At 35.0% G+C, this 23714-nt stretch overlaps 1 protein-coding gene across 4 annotated transcripts in view; it reads right to left on the minus strand.

Annotated features, from left to right (window-relative positions):
* Positions 1-845: 845 nt before the first annotated feature.
* The window catches only part of EHBP1 (EH domain binding protein 1), a 285605-nt gene continuing 262736 nt past the window's right edge, over positions 846-23714 (minus strand). For all 4 annotated transcript variants that reach the window (XM_058182647.1, XM_058182659.1, XM_058182653.1 and 1 more), the window contains 4 exons: positions 13947-14046; positions 10824-10897; positions 2186-2300; positions 846-1872 (listed from right to left, as the gene is read on the minus strand). In XM_058182647.1, the coding sequence (XP_058038630.1) occupies positions 1782-1872; positions 2186-2300; positions 10824-10897; positions 13947-14046 (380 nt within the window). In that variant the 3' untranslated portion in view covers positions 846-1781. The remainder of the gene's footprint in view (positions 1873-2185; positions 2301-10823; positions 10898-13946; positions 14047-23714) is intronic.

A 23714-nucleotide genomic window follows, 5' to 3' on the forward strand; every position in this document is an offset into this window, starting at 1 on the left:
CTCTCTCTGCCTCCCCCCCACCCCCAGTTTTCTAGTGAGTTTTACATCTACTCAACCAGCAAAGTGATCTGAGCTGTGTCCAGACAGGAGTAGAACAAGATCCACATTTGTAAGACCCACTCTGCTCCAAACTTTTCCCACTGCAAATAACCCTTTAATTTAAATCTTGTCAGAATAAAACTCATCTGATTCAATTTCTGGTTAAATCAATTCAACTCACATTCAGAAGAATGAATTACTTGTCTTGGCACTGCTTTAAAATATCCTTCAGACTTGTTGAACAGGGCAGAGTATATCAATGCCAGATCCTGGGCTACAGGTTTAATTGTAAAAATAAGAAGTTGCTTAGGCTGAAATCCTATACACATTTATCTGGAAGAAAGCCCTGTGCTCAATACAACTTATTTGTTGATAGAGATATGTGGAATATGCTGATTTAAAAAAAAAAAAACTTTGGATACACATATAGCACATCAGCAATTTCTAAGCAGTTTGCTTCACAGAATTCAGCTGTATTTATTTTCGATGAATAAAAGCAAATTATTGTAGCTGAACAAATTAACAAATTATTGTAATTTACATAAACTTACAGGGACAGATGAGTGCCCAATCTTTGTGTAACACATTTGTAAAATAATTATAAATATTAAACAATAAATAAGTTATATGTAATGATTACAAACAAAAAAGAGATTAATGCTGTCCCAATTAGTTCCAATTTCTCAAACTGAAAAAGAAGGGGAGGGAGAGTGTTTTTTGTGTTTTGGGCTGACAATTATGCCACCATAAGATCCTACAGAAATACCTGGATTTGAAATGTATAAAAAAGCAGCCCAGCCCAGCTATGATAAGAAAGATCCAGCTTTTATTGAAAATTTATACATAACTTGGTATTGTAATAAATAAACATAACCATTTCCACAAAAATGAGCATGATGCTAGAGAAGGATATATTTACTTGCAAGATTTTGCAAACAATGGCAAGACAGACCCCTGATGGATACAGAATAAATATTAACAGCACTGTAGAACCAGAGTGCAGAGGTCCAGCACAAGATCAAGAAAAGGGAACTAAACTAATGGGTAAATAAATAATTAATAAAAATGGGGTAGCCTCAAAAGAAGAATTTTCTGTAAACTGATCATACTTCAGTTAGCCTTATCTTTACAATCACTTTTTTTAAGTTGCAAGACACTTGAAAGATTGGTTAAAAAGAACTGCTCTCCGAGCACATAAGAAAGCCTTAAATTTTATAATTGTACTTACAATGAAAGTGTAAAACTGCAGCTGAAAAATGCATGTAAATATAGCACATTGAAAGAAATGGTATGAGTATGATCTAACAATAAAATGGTTGATAGCATATTTAATATTACATATGGCAGAACTAGAGGAAACAATTGAGCATATGTTTCCTTCTTTCTCTGCTAAGTGACTACATAGAACAAGTTCTTTTAACTAAAAACACAATGCTAAGGTTTTCTCCCTTCTTACACAACTGGATGGCTGCTTAAACATTTGGGAGCAAACTTATTTAAGATAATTAAACCCATTAAAAAATCCTGGTGGAAAGCTAATTCTGAAACCCTGTTGCTTGAATGAAAAGGGGGAAGAGAATCAGAAATCAATTTAAGATAAAGCTGATCTGGCCAAATGGAAAATTCTGAAAATTTAAAAGGTCTTTTTGTGATTTAGTTTTTCTAGTCTTGTCGGCATATATCCAAAATGTAAGAAGGCTGAAGTTACAAAAAGTGACAGCATCTTGGGCCATGAAAGTTAGTCATTGAAGGATACATTTCTCTTCTTTCTTGGCCATTTTTCCTTTGTTTTGTTCAAGTGTCCTTTCCAAATGCTCATCTTCTTCTTCAGCCCTAAAAAATTAAATACAATTGTCAGTTGTTTTCCTAACAAAATTCTGCTTTACATTTCAATGTAGGAGTCATGCACAGATAAGGAGTTTAAGGGAACAGCCACTTCAGGGACCAGGTTACACCATCTGTTTCCATAGGTAAGAAGTAGTAGCAGATCATGTTACCAAAATGCAGGACCTAAGGAGATTTAATTGCTTCAATGGCGGATGACTGACCTTCTCCTGAAGGTTTTTTTCTTGAACATTTAAACTTAAATACAATGCAAGGAAAACTTGATTTTATTACTGGAGTTTATCAAAAATATGAAACGTACTGTTTTTCTTGGGCATCTAAATCTCTGACCAGCGCATCACGCTTATTAACGAGAATAACAAGTTCGTCTAGCAAAAGTTGCTCCCGCCTCTTCTGAGCTTCAGTCTTTTGCCAGTCTGAAAAGAGAAGAAATTCAGAAATGTGTTCTTTGAATACTTAATATACATATGATCTAAAGAAATCAGTGTCACTGCTCTGGTTTCTATAATAGAGCCACGTCCTTTGTATAAGAGATTATTTCACTTTCCTATGGATCCATATAACTACAAGAAATCTAATTTGACTTTTACACATACTGTTTGATAAAATCAGATCCAATATTTTTCAGTATTATTAAAAAAAACTATGGAAATTTTTTGAGTAATATTAGTCAATAACATAAACATGTATGAAATGAAATAAGCTTTGGGGGGATTGTGATTTGGGGGGGGTTGTAATTTTCCTATATTCATGTATTTGGGAAAAAATGTTTTACTCAACAAATCATATTTAAGAAAAGATATGCAAAAGATTGCATTATTATTAATGTTTATGATCTCTTTTTTATTACAGATATTCCTAAATAACTTCCACCCCTTGCAGTATATTACAGAGATTCTGTTTCTGAACCAGAAAAAGATACAGATTGAAAACTGCAAAACAACATACAATAAAACTTTACCACAATGCAATTTTCTTTCTCTTAAAAATTGATTATAATTTTCCTTTTTTCCCTTTTGCTATATTTTAGCAGTTGAAAATAGCTCACACTGGTCACTAGGCACCTCAGAATAACCTTAAAACGAGAATCAACAATTAGTTTATTCTCCTATGAAATTAAAGTACATCTACTAAATAATATAATTCAAATTTTCCCCATAACAATACAGATTATTTGATACTTTTTTCTAATAAACTGAACCTTAAGTTCACATAATTTCCAGATTTGTTAATAGCCACAAGAAGACAACTTGTATATGTAAGAATTTATATCTTTTTCTTCCATTGTTCAGGTTTGCTTTATTTTTTAATTTCAAGAGGTCATAGAAGGAATGAGATCCTATCATATTTAGTCAGGTCTCTTTGCTGATGTCTCTTCTTATAAGACAAACAGTATCAATGTTTCATTAAAAAGGGCAGTTTTAACACTGGACCACACCAAACAAACTGCTCTAGAGGCCAGACAGCAAGGGCCTGTATCTGTCACTCAACTATCACCCTGTCCCGCCTCCCTCATTAGGAAGGTAAACAATGAAGAGAAGGAGAAGGGGATGATGAGAGAGATAGAGGAACAAATTAGAAGCAGGAGAGAAACAGGACACCCACCTTTTAAAAAATCATCATCATCATCAACAACAACAACACAGAAAACCCTCCACAGCTTCTGACTCATGTGGTGTCCTCTATCAACTTTCCCAAAAAAGCAGAGGAAAGGCACTAGAAGTCTTTTGGATTTCTCTCTTCCCTGTCCATTGCCCTGAGCAATCATGTTAAGCCTCACATGGCTGGTGCTTATTCAGATAAACCTAACAATGCACCCCAATGGTTACCATGTGAATCTTCACAAACCACACAAGAATGTGCTGGTTCAAATCCCCCTGACCCCCCCTGCAAAGCAAAATTTATTCAAGGCAGAAAACTGTTCAGAAGCTTTATGAAAGCAAGTGGTGCCAGAGTGAATTTGGTTTTGTATTTACAAATTAAAAATTAGATGCAGATTCATCCAATAAAGTTTAGAATGGCTATAAAAAACCAGGAATGTGTGGACCAGTCTTTAAATTGCTTTTCCAATATGCATAATTAGCATATGCATACTAATAGACATAAGAGGAATGCATGGTCATGCAGAGAAGCAGAAAATAACTATTTTATTTAGATATCTCACTCAGAAGAAGAGGAACCAACACAATTCTACCCTTTATAACTTATAGATTTTTCTATTATTCAGCAATAGCCAGCACCTGCATTTTAATTTAAGAAAAACATGTTTCTAACCTATACAGATAGAAAGCCTATTTGGAATAGCATTTCAGGGATCAGGCTAATAGTTGGGAGACTGTGAATTCTAGCCTCACCTTAGGCACAAAGTCAGCTGGGTGACCTTGGGCCAGTTGCTCTCTCTCAGCCCTTGGAGGAAGCAATAGCAAACAATTTCTGAAAAACCTTGCTAAGAAAATTGAAGGGACTTGTCCAGGTAATCTGAGAACTGGACACCATTGAATGGAAGAAAAATAACCTCTATACATAACTTTGTGAAAATGTTACATTTTAATTCGTACATTCGAAACTGGAAAGTAAAGCTGGAACAATTACTATCTCTAGACTGAAAGAATGTCCAAACCAAGGGTGAAATCCAGCAGGTTCTGACAGGTTCTGGAGAACCGGTAGCGGAAATTTTGAGCAGTTCAGAGAACCGGTAGCAGAAATTTTGAGTAGTTTGGAGAACCGACAAATGCCCCAAATGGGGTGGGAATGGAGATTTTGCAGTATCCTTCCCCTGCCACACCCACCAAGCCACGTCCACAGAACCGGTAGTTAAAAAAATTGGATTTCATCACTGGTCCAAACTCTATTATCCAAAATACTGTTCAAAAAACATTCTTTGAAATGAAACCACAGATTTCTGGAATTCGTTTTCTATGTAAAACCAATTTAAGCAAAGCTTTCTTTATTGGATAAGTACCACAGTTTCATTAAGATACTAAATATAATTTTATTTACATTCAGAAGTAAATAGTGTGAAATATTCTGATCAAAGTAAATAATAGACATAATAATTCTGCTGATCACACTATGGGATAATAACCAGATATCCAAAATTATACTGCAGTCTTAGATGAAAACATTTTTGAACAACCTGCTTAAGCAATCACCTGAACCTTCTTTGTACATACCACAGTTACTCCTCATTGCAATTATATAGAAAAAAGTTCTACTAATTTCAGGTGAACTCACTTCAGGTACAGGTATTCCTCCCTCTTTCTCTCTCTTCTGACAACAGCAAATTTGGAACTATTGGCCAAGATACATTCTTAAAAATATATACAAAAATATGTTGCTTCAAAACAGCAGCTAAATTCCCTCCCATGTCACAAAGAAAACTGCCTTTGAAATTTAAGATAATTGGTTATATCTTATAAATGTAAGTTGTTTAAAGGGGATAAAAAGCTAAAATGTTTGTTAGGATTAACACTGCAATTCTATACATGTGGAATCTTATGTCCCAAATAAATCCAATCAGATTTACTCCAAATAAATAGGTGAAGGGCTGCAACCCAAACAATCTGTGTTTCTGTAACCCTTTGGGTTCTGAGTATCATTATTCTTAATCCTGATATGGATACAGCCCTTTTGAGTGTGCTCCCTCCCTCTCCCCCTCTCTCTCTCACACACACACCACACAATCTATTAAACATATATTGTCTGTCATCTATCTATCTATCTATCTATCTATCTATCTATCTATCTATCTATCTATCTATCTATCTATCTATCTATCTATCTATCTATCTATCTATCTATCTATCTATCTATCTACCTACCTACCTACCTACCTACCTACCTACCTACCTACCTACCTACCTACCTAATAGGGAAACGGCCATCTCCCTCACAGGATTGACTGCAGTATTAACAAGAATTACAAACCTTTCACTCTATTACTTTGTACTATAAATGGTTGTCTATGTAGACTCATCAACTACTGCCTTATATTAAGTATTTGTATGTAATGTTCAATTCTTAAGGAACTTTAGAATTTAATACTTCATTGTTTAATATACATTCATGACAATTACAGCAGAGATGTATTTGTTTTACTGATATTTATATCTTTGTATTTTTATAAAAAGACCATGACAAGCATTCTGGAAGAAAAACATCAGAATGAAAATGATTTATATTTTACAATTAAAAAAAAACAAAAAACAAAACTTTCAAGGTTGTCACTATAAAATAAGACAGTTTTGATGAAAATTAACATGAATTTTGTAAAGAGTATATTGAGTGACTGTAATTAAAGTCTTAGCTTTAATTCCAGTCAACTGACAATCCTGAAAGAGTTTCCATCATGATCATGATCATCATCCATTTGATAGAATTCTACTGCTGAAGCTAATCAATCTATGGAGTACTGTGGCCAGAACTATGTAACAAAACTTAAATAGATTTACAAATGGGGTTTTAGAGGATAAGCTCCTCCACAGGATTACCTATTGATTTTAAATATAAAAAGCTTATCATATAAATCGTAACTACAAAAATAGTGAACCTATGCACAAATCCTTTAAGAAGTGCACACACTTCAAACTTGAAGCCAAGAATAAATGTAGAACATTCTAAAGAAGATCCATTTCTTGGATGGAAAACTATGCCTCCACCTCTCCCCTAGGGTGTGCAAAACAGGAACATAATCTTTTTCAAGAAGGCATTAAATTTGAACCAAAAGGACCATCCACACATGAAGATTCTCAACACTCAGCTAGTGTCAGTGAGACAATTTGATTCTGCAGTAATTATGGACCTCCTTCATGTTTCATGAAAACACATATGAACAACCTGGCAACTCATTCGGAGATCCAGCCTTTCTTACCCATGTAGTGTAATTTTATTCTATTCCAAAAGGTAAGATTTCTATAAAGCTATTACATAACTAGTAAGACTACAAGTTAAAAGGTCAGATTGTGGATCTTTTTCTTAAAGGTGATGTGCGTAGGAACTAAGTGCAACTCTGAAAAGCGTCTCCTTCACAGTTTGATAATGAGAGCTTTGGACCAATACACAACTTGAAAGCAAATCTGACAAAAATCTTTTATAAAGTTAAATGTCTCAGGATGGGAATGAGCAGCATCTGCATTTAAGTACATAACTGCAAATAGGTAGATTATATGCTGTTTTATAGATAGATATTAAATTATTTATATCCCTGTTATTTGTACAATTCTAAATTGTACAATGCGATTAAACTCCTCAACAATTTCATGTTAAATAGGACAATGCTGAACTCTGTGAAACTGCATATTCAAATGATGGGATGTCAAACAGCATCTCCGACTATCACCTCCTGAAATTTGCTCTCCAGCTGGGAAATACGGAAACCACTGCAGAACAGGCTGCAAATATATGCAAGCATGGCTATACACACAAGGCCAACACTTTTGATGGAAATAAGGTTATAGGATTATTTAAATTTTCTATTTACAAAGCTTCATAATGTACACTTTTGATTGTTTGAAGGCCTGGATCCATACATAATAGAGCTTTACAAATCATGACTACAGGGTGTGCACAGCCCAAAATTTTGGTATTGGCTCCAGAGCCTCCTGAAAAGCTGCTGACAAACTTTGTTAACCCATCCTCACACCATCACCCTGCAATGGCACAAAATAATATATAACTCATGCTGATCATACTGTAAGGTTTTGTGCAGTTTCCTCTGTTGACTGGAATAGACCAGGAACTGGCTACTGTCCTACCCAGCTGGAAGTTAAGTGCCATGCATATACAACTAATTTCCTTATCACACAAAGAAAGAAACAAAGCAAACATTTTTCTCCTGCTCAGCTATTGCATTTTTAGCTGCCTTGTCCACTGCATATGGACAATGGTGACTTTATTTCTTTTAGCCTTTACTTTTTTTGGGGGGGGGAGTGAAGGTTCGCTGAAGTGGTGCTCCGATGTTGCTGTCTTGATTTACCGCTTTCTTGGCCAAGCAAGTCTACTTTTCATTTGTCTATTCACAATTGCTCATTTTTCCAGGAAGAAGAGAGTGAAAAAAAAAAGAAGTGGTATGACAGACACTTGTGCCAGAAAAAAAGAGAAAGCGCTCTCAAATAATGGATTTGTTAATTAAAAAAATATCTTGGGTCAGTTGAGTAACAGATCAAGAACCATTTCTTGATGTTCATGATTGCTAGGAGACATTGGCAGACATTGCTTCTGATTTGTTCCCCTAGTTCCCACTGATAGAAGATCCCTGGTTGCAGGAGAACTGCCTCTAGAGATTTGCCTGTACACCACTGTGAAAAACTAATAGAAGTTAATATTTTCACAGTATGAAGAAGACACTATGTGGATTCTTTAGGATGAGTTGATGACAATTGTATAGATACATGGTGTGCAAGAAACAATCAACTGAGAATTTTTTAAAAAATAGTGTAAGGGTTTGCTATGTGTGGGTTGAGTGAACAACCAGTTGTGCCATTTGAACACTGTCACAATGCATTATAATTGTGTTAATAGAGTATTGATAGGCCGCCCAGTATGTGTATTCAGAATGAAATAGAGTGAGGTAACTTGAGGGCAAAATCCTCAAATGTTGGCCCACAGCCTAGAAGATGTAAAGATGTTTGGATGGGAAGGAATCAACTTCAACTCAACCCTACCAAGACAGTGTCATTCTGAATTTCTGGGCCTCCTGGACCCAATGATACGTAATCTTTGATTCTTGCGAGGGCAGCACTGTCCTGGACACAGCTGATGCCTGGATTTACAAACTCCTGCTCTAGGAGGAGGTGGCAGCCATGACTGAGGAACCTTTGTAGAGATCCATCTTGGGGGCCAACTGTAGCCATTCTTGGAGCAGGAAGCCTTGCTTACAGACATTCATGCCCTGTCAGTTCTCTCTTGGATTATTCTAGTGTGCTGTACATGAAGCTGCCCTTGAAAACCATCAAGAAACCACAACTGGTCCAGAACATACCAATACTATACTGTACTGCTGCTGCCTAAACTGCACTGTCTTCCAATTTATTTTCAGAAGCAATTCAATGTGCTGGATATCACCTTAAAAGCCCTAAATGAGACAAGGCTACTTGTAAGCTGCCTCCCCTGAAAAATTATGCCTGTTCCACCAGGCCAGATAAGGTTGATGTGTTCCAGCTCCCTTCCCTTAAATAATGTCATCTCGAGGATCCTAGGGAAGCACACCTTTCTATGTACCTGTCCTTGTAGAATAATCTTTCCCCAGTGATCCAAGTAAGTCACCTAGGCTCCTTGTCTTCCAGAAAAACAGCTGGCTGTTACCATAAGTAATAGGGTAGAATGAAGCTACAGCCGTGTAAAATGTATGTGTTAAAACAGTACCACTCATTTTGATTTAATTTTTGTTAATTTTTATTCAGCTTGTTTGAGGGGTTTTGTTGTTTTTACTGCTTTATGCACTGCCTTGGGTTATGCTCACAATATGGGGGGGGGCTATATGAGTCTTTCTAAAAAAAATAAATGTCTCACAAGTAGATTTTAGCTTGTTCAATAAGACTTCTTTCTCCCTGTGCCCACTCTCAGATCTGTTCTAGATTTAAATTCTTAATTTCCAGGACAGAGTAAAGGTAATAGCCAGAAGTGTAAGTTTTCTTGCCCCACTGCTTGAAACTGTTCTGTTTGTAGATGAGACTAATTACTAAATTTCTAAATAAAATTTAGTTACTAGGAAATGATTGATAAATGCTATCCAATTTAAAAAGTCCACTGAAAGCGGAGACATGACAATTGCTGTTAAAAGCATTATAATGGGGTGTGTTATGTATGAGAGATGGTATAAGGTTTCTGACTCAGTTTTATTCTTAAAGCATGCTTCATAATATTGTTAAAAAACCAACACATTGCTACTTCTTGCAATTACTTAAAGTATAGTGGTCTATAAAACAATACTTTTTAGATTACTGGGCTCAGAGTTTTCTTCTAGAATATATTTTTAGCTGTCAGGTCCCTTTTTAGAATGTGATGAACATGTTCTGGATGTAGATTTTATTCAGGATTTCTATTATTTTCAACTCTGGTTAAGAAAATACAAAGAGGTGGATTAAGAAAGCTACCTGGCACTTCATGGCTTTCCCCTCCAAACTCATGCTTTCAGCAAAGCCTCTAAACTAATTAGAATTGATTTATTATGGATCAGGTACCTTATCAGGTGAAGAACGAAATTACCATGGACAGTCAAAGGGTTAGGAGGTCAATACAGAATAGCAAAATCAATTTAAATTGATTAGACAAAAGGTCCATCTTACACATTTTACAGAACCCAAAGGATTAACTTTTAAGTAAACATCTTTGAACTGTAAATACAGAATTTGAGGCTGAAAGATACAAGTAATGACAGCTTTATTAAAAACAACAACTGGGATGTATTTAAATAACTAATAAAGTAAAGTTAGTTTAATCTATCTTGATGTTTATTTTTATTATAAATCATCCTCTGGATTACTGTACAGTAATTTAAAGTATCAGGAAGAGAAGGCAATTGTACAATATATCCCTATGTCAATCTATACATAAGTTTCCATTTAGATGAAGTGACTAGCTTTTTAGGAAGCTAGAGAATGAAGAAAATACATCCTTTTGGTTCTTTTGTCCAATGAAGTATTAATTTAAGAAAAGCATATTTGTACTGAAGATAGATGAGGCCTACCTAAAATGTTTACCTTATAAAAATAATGAAATATACTTTTTCTTTATTTTGTACTGAAGCAAAAATAGAGCTATGTATCAAAATAAATGCCATCCAAATTATCATGAATTCAATTTCATTTTAATAAGGTGCATTGAGAGTTCTACATTTTTCCAGGCTTCCTGTGTATATTGTCCGTCAGATTTAGGTTTTCAACGATATCTAAAAAAATTATTGTCCACAGAGAAAAATGTATCTTTTAAGCATTTCTTACCTTCAATAGCAAGCATGGCTCTTAGCTCCCTGTTCAGTAGTTCATACCGCCTTTCTAAGTCATGTTCCTTTTCCCTAGGCAAATTGTAGAAGTTCATCAATATGTTAATTACTAAATCATTAAATACTTAAAAGAACCTTTAATTTTGATTGATTTTTAGGACTCTAAGCTGACTTTTTCTCTAGGATTAAGCTACTCTATACAAATGATATGTAAGAATAAAACCTTATTCAGATAGGATCAGTTTTTCCAAACGCTCCTTATATTAACTTGCAACATTCATTGGAAAGTACTGTATACAGTACTTTCTACAATGTATTGCACTACAGCAACTCGAAAATGCTTCATTTACATTTTTCCTCAATTTGTAAATATTTTAAAATTTCATTTTTGAATATTTTGAGGCAAGCTTTGGTTTCTGCTACATAGACCACAATCTTTCTTTGCTTCAGAAGGCCCTGTGTTCCATCTAGCAGGTAACTTTGAGCCAGTGCTTTGCACTCCACTGCTCTCAGCTAAATGTCTTTAACAAAAAATTAAAAGATAGAAAAAGAATTTGTTTGCATTTCGGACTTTAGGAGAGGGAGTTGGTCAATAAATCTGCATGGAGGTTAAGGATCAGTCTGCTGCCTGAGTGTGTTTTTGAGAAGGACACTTCTTTTGAGGGCTACAAAATGCATACTATTAAATATATAGCATGCAGTTATTTTTCTGGTTCTCATTGATTCTGGGTAAGAGTATGTCCATTCATAAACATCATGCATGGAAGAAGGAGGTCAGCTGACTTCAGATTGCTTTATTTCACCAATTCTACCCTAGTTAAGAAAATATCATTAAATAAGTCTTTTTAAAACCTTCCATTTAAAACTAACCACCAAACTAAGAGGACTGAAGGATCAAATCAATCCATTATAATTATAAATAAAATTAGATAATAAGTAGATGGAGGGAACAAGTATGGCTCCAATGAGAGGTCAGTTTAAATAATCCTGCCTTAAATGCAGCTTGTTTCTCTAAGAGCTCTATGTGCGCTTGGTGCAAGCTTTTGTTGCAGCAGGGAACATCAAGATAGCAGAGAACCCTGACTACTAAGCAGCCAAAGATCGCTACTATAGTTCCTGTGATCTGGGTATCAGAGGTGAATATTCTGGAGTTTGCAGAGTTCAGCATCATCATTTAAAAAAAAAATACTTCTGGAAGACTAGCAAGTAATACACTGAAGAGGATGGAAGACCAGCTGTACAGTAGTGGTCAGGGATACCATCAAGACTAATAGCAATTGTTGCTTCATGGAAAGACATTCATTTTTTTATGTCCTGCACAGAAAAAATGGTGGAAAGTGTATCCTCAAAATCATCCTGCCAGAGTTGAGTGATTTTCTGAAAGGGTCTTGTGTATTTTCAAACAAGGCTTGCCCTTCATTTTTTTCATTTTTATCATTCACCTGACAAAATAGTTTCACCTTCATTTCCTTTAATAAATAGCTTCACCTATAGTCCTGTAAAATGATCTTCCATTCTCTGCTCTTGGCTTAATGTTTTTGTTTAAGAAGTATCGGGTGATAGTGGCGTTTGATGCTTGGAAACCATACAGTTTGGAAGACGGTTCAAGATTTATAAACCGCGATTCATGAAGTTGGGAACCCAGATTGACATCATGTGTTCTTCCCAAGGCCTCTCCTCCTATAGCACTTTAGGATGTGAATTAGATGTGCGAGCCCACTTTATGCCATGAAACTCTGGCTTAGTCAGTTTACAGACCTGGATAATAACCCAGAGATTTTAAAGAACAACTTCCAATCAGAACATGCAGTACTAAATTAGGTGCACAAATGTCCTGAACTGGGATCAAGGTCTTGTCTGTGTTATTTGTAATGTTTAAACTGTTTATACTCCTAACCCATATTCCCTTCGCTGCCTGTAGTGGGAATTTCTGTATCTGCCTATGGGTAGGTAAAATGGGCATTACAAAGAATGCAGATAATGCAAATCACTTCCTTTCTTCCCTACTTCAACCAATATTTGAAACTTCATCTAAATAGTTCACTTTGTCTGATTGTCAGCCTAGCATTTAGCATAAATTGTATTTAGACATTTCCATACCAAAATGTAATCGTTTACTCTGTATATGTATTCAAGTTTTTTCTCCCTATTATAATCTGAAACACATTTGTCTTCCAATTTATAGGTGGTGGAAAGAGTTTTGGTATTCAGTTCAGTGTGAAGCTAAGAATGCACAGATTGGCATATTTCTGATAAACATACATTTGAATATAAATTTATTATATTCTAATTTTTTCCATTTTAGTTTTAGAAAATCCTCACAAAAACTGTATTATTGTTTTTGTTCACAAAATACGTATTTTGAAATATCTTTTACGTTTCATATTTATTTTACCTAACTTTATTATTTTTAAGTAGACTACAGCATTAACAAATCCAGGAAAGATCAACAGTCTGAAGACCAAAACATTCTAATTTTTCCATTGGTTCTAGAAGGGCAAATCAAGTTCATTCTTATCAGGAAATGCAAAGAATGACTGACACGAAGGAACTAATGTCTATGTGAGTTAGAGTTCTACTCACATGCAAAGAATCTGTGAATCTCTCAATTAAAATGGATTGGTATGTAGAGGAACCATTAATTTTCATGTTCCAATTTTTGAGCCTGGTACTATGTTTACAGAAGTATACGTTTCATAAGCTTCTATCTGAAATGAGCGAAAACTGAGTTATTTCTTAAGTTTAATAAATTTTCACTATATGTGAGTAAATAATCTGCACCAAAGACAAATTCCTTGTATATCTAATCACACTTGGCCAAATAAAGTACTGTACTGTACTGTACTGTATTCTAGTCTAGTCTAGCCTAGCCTAGCCTAGCCTATTCAGGTTCTCAACCTTTTCATTATCACAGATCCCTTTAAATACCTTTTGTGGCCACGGATCATGGCTAGGATCCCCAAGACTTAACTCAAGAGTTAAATCATAACATTTTTTTCAAGCCTCGTGGACCACCTGTGACAACCTCACAGTTTGAGAACCACTGCTATAAAGTGTTCTAAAAGGAAGCAGAAAAATTAACAACTTTTGCATTGTAATTCATAAATCAAGACATACTTACAGAAGAGAAAGTTGATTCATTCTTCTTATCAAGGCATTTTTCTTATTGACTAACATGAACCATTCTTGCATCATAGCTTCTTCTTCTTCAGTATTTCTTCCTATTAAAACAGAGCAGTTTGATTTATATTTTAAAGATTCAGTGATACGTTTAAACATAATTTTTATTTAGCACAGAGTTTCCAGCCTCATAAAAAAAAAATCCATGTGCAAGATCCAAAGAGCTCAGTAACATTCATTTCAGCCAAAGTTTCCTTTTGACAGCAGTGTCTAAAGGCTGCTTTCAATATTATTTGGGTCATCCAGACTACAAAACACTATGATGCAGGGGAAATAGTTCCAATTTCCTTAGACTTAGAACAACTTTATTCTCACTTTAAATGTACACTAATTGGCCTACATTAAAATGAAATTTCATTGCATACAGCTCTCAAAGGGTCACTGCCTCCAATATACACTACATAAACATGACAAAATATAAATAAATAAATAAAAAATTATACATGTACCCACATATATTGTATGACACCGAGAAACATCACAGTCTATTAGCTGAGACATTTAATATATGGTCTTTTCAATCAGTTCTGTTGAAGGTATAGTTGGAAAACAACAACACTAAATTAATAGCTAGCTAAAGCAAACTCAACTTAATTTCAGACATATTATTAAAATCTAAAAAGAACTAATTATAATATTTTAGAACTTCAAAAAAATACTTGGGAACACCAAAACATAAACTATAAACTTGACTTGTTTATAAAGCCTTTTTCAACCGCTGTATTATAAAGACCTATCAAAAGAATAAAAACAAAACTAGCCTGACTTCCATTGACAAGGAATTTAAAGCAATTATTGAATGGTTTTTGCTTTCTTTTCAGATTGGAAGGGCTGTGGATTAGAAGGGAAAATGGTACTTTGAAGGTGCACAAGTAGCATGTGCCCATAGCTCTGTGAACCACATATTCCTTTTCCTGGGATCACATGTCTTCCTTCCATAGCCAGTGGAAGAGATCATTTGCCAACAGGGTTAAACATGTACCTATAGCACGTATACCCAAAGCACCTTTTTTCCCCTTTGAATCTGAACTAATGTATAGCACCAAAATTACCCTCTGATTACAAAAACCCATCTTCCAAGGATATAAAAATGGAATAGGTGTATTATAAGAGAGTGTGGATTTCCAAACAGTTTGTCATATTGGTTCATTGATCATAGTCAGCAGTTAAACTATATACCAGTGGTCTATAAAGCCACTGAAATATGAAAGCCACATATTTTTTAGAATGGCCTTTGTCAATATATTTTGCAGAATTTATTATAGATCTCCAAATGGAATATTTCTAGAGCACCTGTTATCACAGTTACCCAGGACATCTCTAGAAATGAGGAGAATTTATGTGTTAGGTTTGGTTGATCCAAGGTTCAGAGATGATTCCTAGAATTTGTCCATGGTATAAATCTGAGTATGCCCGGAACATTTTCAAGATGTGAACCTTGCAAGAACAATATAACATAGGTTAGCTTTCTGCCATTTCAACAGACTTTTAATTGTCAGAGCACCTCTATCTTCCTGTGATTAAGGTTTCTTAGTTTGCTGTCTCAAATGAAATAGAGAGGGTGGTGCAAATAAAAAGATGAATTACTTTCTAAAACCAAAAATGTTACCATTATACTTAGATTATTATTTCTCATAGGTATTTTTATTATAATGTATAATATCATGTGTAGGGTTTCTACAATGGACATAATAAGGACTTTTAATGCTAACTGACATAAGCACCATAAGTCTCTTTATTGATTCTGGCTCTTCTTCAAATTAAGAATACAGCTATTTTCAACAAAACACAAGACACATAAATCTTATATATCTCTATTCAAAGGCTTTAAAAATCAAGTGAAACAACATAAATAGAACCAAATCCCAGTGAGCTCTGTCAATAGTGGACAACATGCAGCTCACAAACTGTTTTCTGTGACTTCTTGACTTCTTAGAGATTTTACTATCGAAATTCAGTTGTAAATTGTCAAATAATTGAAGAATGATCTCTTATCATTTTTTATCCTGCATCCCAATTCACCCTCAGGAAAACTGTGCAACATCTGGCTCTCAGCATGAAATCTCTGCATTATGCCCTGCCCGCTGTGAACACTGAACGCCAAAATAAAATAATGATTAAAAACAAAGCACCTCTGCCACAATTTATCTCCTCCATTGGACAGCATGCTATGTATAAACTAACATTATTATCTACACACTGAACTTGAGATTATAGTCCCGATCAGAGTAGTTTGTCTAAGGAGATCTAATGAGTTAAAATGGAGAGTTTTAGCTAAAATTCTTCGTTAAAACATTAACATCAATGTTAAAGGTTGATTTATCAGATGTTTTCAAACGAGACACCTATAAGTCAACATTTGAAATGTTGAAATCAGATCTCTCTTGACTGTGAGGAAATGCAGTATTACGCAATAATTTATAATACTTCATTTATACAATACTGTAAATCGAAGCTCTAACAAGATACATGAAGAAAATTGTGATGCCATACTGTACATACACTGTCATTTTGCACAAGGATGAAACTACAAAAGTGAAAGCAGCTGTAAACTGTCCCAATGTGAAAAGGACTTTTCTTTTTCATTCAGTTAAAAACATTATTTATTCTCTTATAAATTAATTATAAGCTTTAAAAACAAATAAAGAGTTCAATTTAATAAAATGTGGGTGTTGGGGGTTTCTGTTCAGAAAACAAAGATGTGGTTATGAATGTCTGAAACTCATATATGAATTTTGATAATCATGACTGCATTTTTGTAAATGTTGACAACTTGTCAAGACTTGGAACAGCCAGAGAATTCATTCAGTGTTTTGAATGGCGATGCCCACCAAACTTTGAAGACTGACTATCACAGGTGTAGCAGATTAGCCTTTGCTACTTTAGAATAGTAATAAAGCTATTTTCTTATTAGCAGATTAGCAGTAAAAACGATAGGTGTCTAGAGCTTGCTGCTTACAGCCCCTCATTTATTATAATAACTGCCATTCCCATAACCATGCATTAAATGATGGAATTTTTCCTTAAATATTCATGCTAAATTTAAAATACATGTGGAGAAAATTATGGTTATGGTTGTGATCAAAAGCTATTAGAAAGTCTAGGTACTTTCTCTTTTTCTTTACCAATGTCTCTAATGCTTTTCACATTTAATGCAAATATTACTGATGCTTATAAATTGTCCCAAAATCATTACATCACCCTTATAGTAATAGGGACATTTGACTATGTTACACACATGCACTCATGCATATTACTGCTCCCCTTCAATGCACTTCAGCTATTTGGATACAGAAATGGGAAAAACACAAGAAACAAAGAAGAACGTCAAAACAGCAATGGTGGATTGCAAGCAAGAAGAAGAAACCAGGCCTCTCATATATTTTCGTGTGAGGTAAGAGTAGGGAGACTACATGGTGCCATCCAGTTGAATAAGGCTTCATTGAGTTTAAACACAAACACGGACACATGCAGACACCATGATAATGGCACCAAATTGCTTTGGGACAAAAAGGGTTCTAAGTTGTTAGAAAGGACTGGATAGAATGCTTCCTTTTTCTTTCTATAATAATGTCAGTCGTTCGAGTAATTTCCTGGTTAACAAACCAGAAATACCATCAGCAAGAATTGGGCTTGTAGCACACTTTCCCCAAGGCTGTGAATACTTGATTGTGTGGCCCTGACTGTGTTAAAGGCCCCGTTTCCTGACTGTATTAATGTCCCAATAAAGTAAAATGTATTAGCATTCATAATAACAGTTTTACTTGGTGCCATATATATTTATGCTCTACTCTTTAAATTGTTTTAGTGGTTTATGATGTATGCCACCCAGATTCACTTTTTGAAATAGGCGCTATAGGAATCAAATAAATAAATAAAAATTGTTATTACTGAATATTCCATACTCTCCCTTTCCTTATGGAACAAAAACTGGGACATTTCTGATTAAATAGGGAAAGACTAAATACCAATTCACAGTAAGGACACAATGCTATCAGTCTGCACTGCATTTTATACAGCATAAGGTGGCAGATTATTGCATTGAAGGATACATGTTCCAAAATTTGACAACAGAAGAATCAAAGGGCAATAGAAGCAAAGCTAACTATAACAGAATATGAAGTCCATTTCACCTATCTTGTCTCAAAGAAAATGAGACCTTCTACAACATAGGTGCCATCTACACATGAAGAACTGTTAAGGATAATATCACTAGGTGTTTTAGAAAGTATTCCCCAGGCACAGGAATTGACATGAAATAGCTAGATAGACAGTTCTTCGGCCATCAGACCGATCTTGACTTTCCTATGAATTGAACGTGAGAACAAAACAAGAGAGAAAAAGAGGGAGAAAGAAGTCAGATAAGATACATGGTCTTGGCAATAAGAAGAATGGTTGGTATTAATAGAGGATAAAATAAGTGTTTGAGAGAATATTGCTTGGCGTTGAATGTTCTGAGTTTTGAATGGTGATTTAAACAAAAAAATCCAAGAAAGAATTGGTGGTAGGAGAAAGTTGAGAAAGGGCGATAGGGCTGTGTGCTACTTTGGCAGGAAAACAATGAGATTCAGTAAAATCAGAGTAAAAATCAGAGTTCCCCCCCACAACAATGAGATGGAAAGCAGCTGTAAAGTTTTACTCTCTCACAGTAACACTGAAAATGGTTAAATAGTTAGAAAGAGAGAAAAGCTATTGGTGATAAAATCACAAGAGAAAGGAATTAATTGTAAGACATCAGGAAGAATGAAGACTAAGCAGACTGTCTTAGGTATTAAACTGATGAGGTGATCAGGGATATTGTGAGAAGAGTTTCAATATGGTAGAAGGGATGGAAGCTAGAGACACTGGCAGAGAAGCCAAAATGTTTTATTCAGATGGGAAAAGCTGTTTTCCTTACATCTCACCTTCTTACAGCTTCATGAGCTTCTGAATAAAAGACTTTGGCTTCTCTGCCACATGGGTCAGCCTCTTCTGGAGCTGTTAGAAAAGTTAAGTACAGTAAAGCCATGGAAAATGGGGTGGGGAGGTCTGAATCTGGCCTCTGGAGGCTCCAGTTCAGCCTGTAACAGGCTGGGGGATAGTACTTCAGGAGGCTGTCCAGGCCAAAAATGGGTCCTGGGGCCCTCGCTAGCAGAGGCACTGTGGGCCGGTCCTTTGCTATTTCCAGGATGGTCCCGCGGGCCAGATCTAAGCACTCTGTTGGCCAGATACAACCCATGGGCCTTGAATTTGACACCCCTGGTCTAGATGGAAAGAAGCCAAAGAAGGGAGTATTTATTTTGTGCTGGGGAAGAGTAATATTGGTAGAGCAAATTCAACCAGAAATAGGGAGAGTACGGTTCAAAGATCCAAGTGGAAGGATAAGTTAAGGACCCTTTGGATGAGAGTACACTATTAGAAGAAGAAGGGGGGGGGGAATGGTGAAAGACATTCAAATTAATGGTTTTGCTTTAGACCAGGGGTGTGAAACTCCCATTTTAGCAAAGGGGGAAAAAGTTGCGATACATCATGTGACGACAACGTGTCATCGCGAGTTTGACATCCCTGCTTTAGACTAATATAAATAATTAGCATGTTTTTATATGAAACTATGTCAAGAACTTCTAGCCTGTTCACAGGAATTTCTGTATTTAAGGCAAGAGAAAAAGATATTGTTGCTTGTCAATATACCTTCCCTTGACTGGGATCTCACTCTTGTTCCATATGGAATGAATAAAACGTAGCGGGGAAAAAAAGCAGGGGACTACAGTGTCTCCATGCTCTGTGAAGTGCAGCTAAAGGCAAGCTGGTTGGCATTTTTGTACAATGTCACAGGAAATGGAGCACAGTCTGCTGCACTGCAACACAGGATACCTTCCAGTTCCTGCAACAGTGTTCTCAGGATCACTGCTATGTCTTCAGGAGCTTATATGGGTGCATATATTGAATTATTAAAATCACAGAAGCAGAATTTGTAAAAGGATGTTTATGTGTGCTATCCATCAATTGCCCTGAGATTTTTACTGTTATTTTTTTTACAGATATCCAGATATTTGGGTTTTTTTAGAGATACAGATGCTTAACAAATATCCTACACCTTGGATCAGGAGTACAAATTGGGACAGTTTCTCCTTCAGGTAACATTGTATAATTTTAAAAGCTATTACATTAGGAAAGGGCAAACATTTAATGTCAAGAGCTAAGGCAGCTTCAAGCTAGAGCTGCAGATAAATTCCAGTGTTTACGTGGTGTAAAATATGAACATTTTAAAGAAACTCCTGTGTCTTTTTAATAATATTTTCAGTTGCTTTTCAGATTCACTGTTTTTTGTGTTCATCTTAGACCATATGATGCCCTGACACTGGTCATGTGATACAGGTTGTAATAGGCACAAATCCTTTTGGGTAACAACAAAAGAAGGAAGAATAAAAAGAAAAAGCTGAAAAAAACCCTTGGCATTTGGAAAAAGGCCAATTGTGGCTCTGACGAAGGCCTTTTTGATCACTGAAATGACACATGTGTGCAATATTAAGAGCAGTTAAGGTTTCATTGGCCATGGTTTTCAATTATTTTCCCCAAAATATTGCAGTTCTGCATGGTTAAAGATATTTTAAAACTCAAATTTAAGGAGATTATACACTGAACTTGGCAAAATAGATCTACATAACAATGATATAATTTAAACCAAATCTTTGCAGCTTCTTTTGCAAATGACAGCTTTTCCAGCAAAAATTGTTTGGAATTTATTTTGGAGTTTGGAGTTCAATTTATTTTATTTTAACCTAGGTAAGAACTCAATCAAGTTTTTGTTTGTTTGTTTGGCAGGGTAAAAAGCCTATTTAGATCATTCTGTAAAATAGTCATAGATAAGAATAGTGCCTATGTTGCTTTTGAAGAATCACCATATTGAGATTATGAGCAAAACATATTGCAATTGATTTGACATTTGATTGCAAACTTGTTATTGTTAAATAAGATGAAATGATTACAATGTCTAAAACAGCCCTCAAATATACAATATGCTGATTCCTTGTAGTTTTTGCAACATAGCATCTATATTACAAATTTGTTTCTGTTCCTATATAAAACAGGACACCTCCCCTCCTTTTAAACTAACAAGTTGGACCATTACAAATTAATCCTGACTTTAATAACTGGTTAAAGACCCCTTCATCTCTATAAATAGGAAAAAAATATTAAAAGCCTGTGATCACAGCGAGCTCTCTCATTTCTCCTCTAACCATTTGTTATTTAATCCAATACTAGTAATCCAATTTGTCCATCAGACTTTTAAAGGGCAGAATGCAACTTCCCCAGCTTAGACACTTTTCAAAGTACAATATATTTTTCAAATGAATGCTGGATGTTTCATTTTCCCCCCCTCCTAACTGTTCCTTGCTCTAATGTATGAGGGGGGGAAAAAGAACAAGATGAACATTGTTCATACTGATTAAGTAAGAGCTCATTAAAGAGCTGTCAGTGCCGTTCTCTGAATATGCATGAAGCATATAATCAGATCTAGTACCGTCACTAGAGGAGAATATGGTAAGTACAAAGAATTGATTTAATTACTTAGAGTGGGCTGTAGTGGTAAAGCAGTCTTGTTAGTACAAAAAGAAAAAGAGGTTGTATTCTGGCACAGTTAGGGGGAAAAGGTAGTTTCTGCTTCTGCTACAATACTTAAATCTCAGGAAAAAAAGCACTTCACAATGTAGCTTAAAATGAAGATTGCCAGCGTCCCGAAAAAATTCATCTTATCTTTCCTAACCTCACCTGGTAAACTATCTTACAGAAAGCATTTTCTCTCTTTAAACTTAATTACACTTGAGCTATTTCATCAAATGGTCACATAGTCCATTTTGGGAACAGTCCCTGAAATCCTTTGTACTAAAAACAATTGCATTTGAAACGCCTGATTTCCCCTCCCCCCCAAAAAAAATATTTTGATGGAAATTTCAACATAAGTAGGGAATCAGATGATCAACTTTACAGTATGATTTAACAGCCAAGTATCCTGAGTTAAAATATGAGACTTAAGTAATAGTATTGCTGTTTATAAAATAATTTTTTTCATTTGAACAGTCATGATTACTGCAAGTTCTCCAATGAAGTGCTGTGCAAAAGAATTTTTTTGGTCTTGATTTATGGTTTTCCTAGTGAGGTCATTTTCCTGACTGTTAACTTTTTTATTACTGTACTGTTATCTGACTTGAAAATTAGCATTTTAATTTCTTTACATCCAGTTTATGGTCTTCTTAATTAGGAAGCTTTATACACTTATTTCATACTGAAAATCACAGTTCCAACTTAGTTATAAGGTATTGCTTCACTTAATAGTACTTTCCAGAGAATTCTAAATTATTTGGGAAGCTTTGTTCCTTACTGAACTCATGTTCAATAAAGGTTGCACTAAAATTAATTCTATAATACTGTTCAGCAACCCAGAATGTGGGAGTTAACATTCTTTCAAACTGCTTTACTCCTTTTGGTCAATTTCATGACCAAAACTATTGTTTTTATTCATTGATTAAGAAGGCTTTAGTTCACTGAAGTCTTGTGAAGACATTTGTGCTGCAACCTCTGATGAAAACAGGAGTGAAATACATATCACTTCTTTTGCTGATTCATGAGAACAGAGCTTTAAAAACACGTCAATTAGTTATTTTAATAACCAGTAATCTGCTATTTAATCAGAAATAGAAAATAAGCATTTAAAAATGCTATGCTAAATCAAGTAATAGTATGTATCTATGTGCTATTATTTCCCTTTAAAAATACAAGGAAGTAAGTAAGGAAATAATGAGGAATGTAACATAATCACAGAAAAGAGCAGACTATCTTACGTCTGCTAAAGTTAAACTAAGTATAGATTGACCCAGATTGACGATGCAAAGGTGGAAGGAAGTGTTGCAGCGAATTACAAATATTCCTTTGAGTAGCTAGTTCAAGAAAAACAGCAACATGTAGAGACAGGAATAGCTTGTTGCATAAATAAGTGAGCACAGTAATTTCTCTACACATTATGTGATCATAAATCTGTCAAGACAAGCTGGAGAATGAGAATATAATATATTTTAAATCTTTTAAATAGAAATGTATGTAACTATTTTCCTAAGTGATTTACAATCTTCCAAAGATTAAAAAAAAAGTCTATCCGTTTCCAACGCTTTCTTCCTGAAATGCCATTATAAAATAAAAATACAGATTTAGAGAAATCATTTTATATGAGACCTGGAGTGGTGATCACTTAATATTTTGCTTACTCTGAACCCTGTATGTGTAATGTTAAGATTAAGAAGCTCCTCAGGACACAGGCTTTGATAGCAAGGGGATTGTATGCAAACAGAAAACCCTTCCTCTCGTTATAGTGGAATTGCTGAGCCCTCCTTTCATATCTAGTTCTCTGACTCATATTCCAGATGCTTCAAGGCCTTTCCCATTCTCAGGAATGGCCGATGGGGATGGAAGAAAATGTGGGAAAATTTTGTTCTCTGCACATAATTTGTTCTACAAGTGGCATGGAAACCAAATGGCATTAGATGCTTTGCTTATTAGATGATATTGTTGTGTACATTTATTACCACAGAAACAGGTTCTTAAACTGAAAGAAACTAAAGGGTGCAGTGCATATGTGCATAGTAGATGACTGACCTATCTCTGTGAATGCTCATAATCAATTTTAGGAGAATGAATGAATCACAGAATTTGTAGATATTCCACCAAATTTGTG

The sequence above is a fragment of the Ahaetulla prasina genome, chromosome 1 (genome assembly GCF_028640845.1).
Source record: "Ahaetulla prasina isolate Xishuangbanna chromosome 1, ASM2864084v1, whole genome shotgun sequence".
In the NCBI taxonomy this organism is placed as follows: Eukaryota; Metazoa; Chordata; class Lepidosauria; order Squamata; family Colubridae; genus Ahaetulla; species Ahaetulla prasina.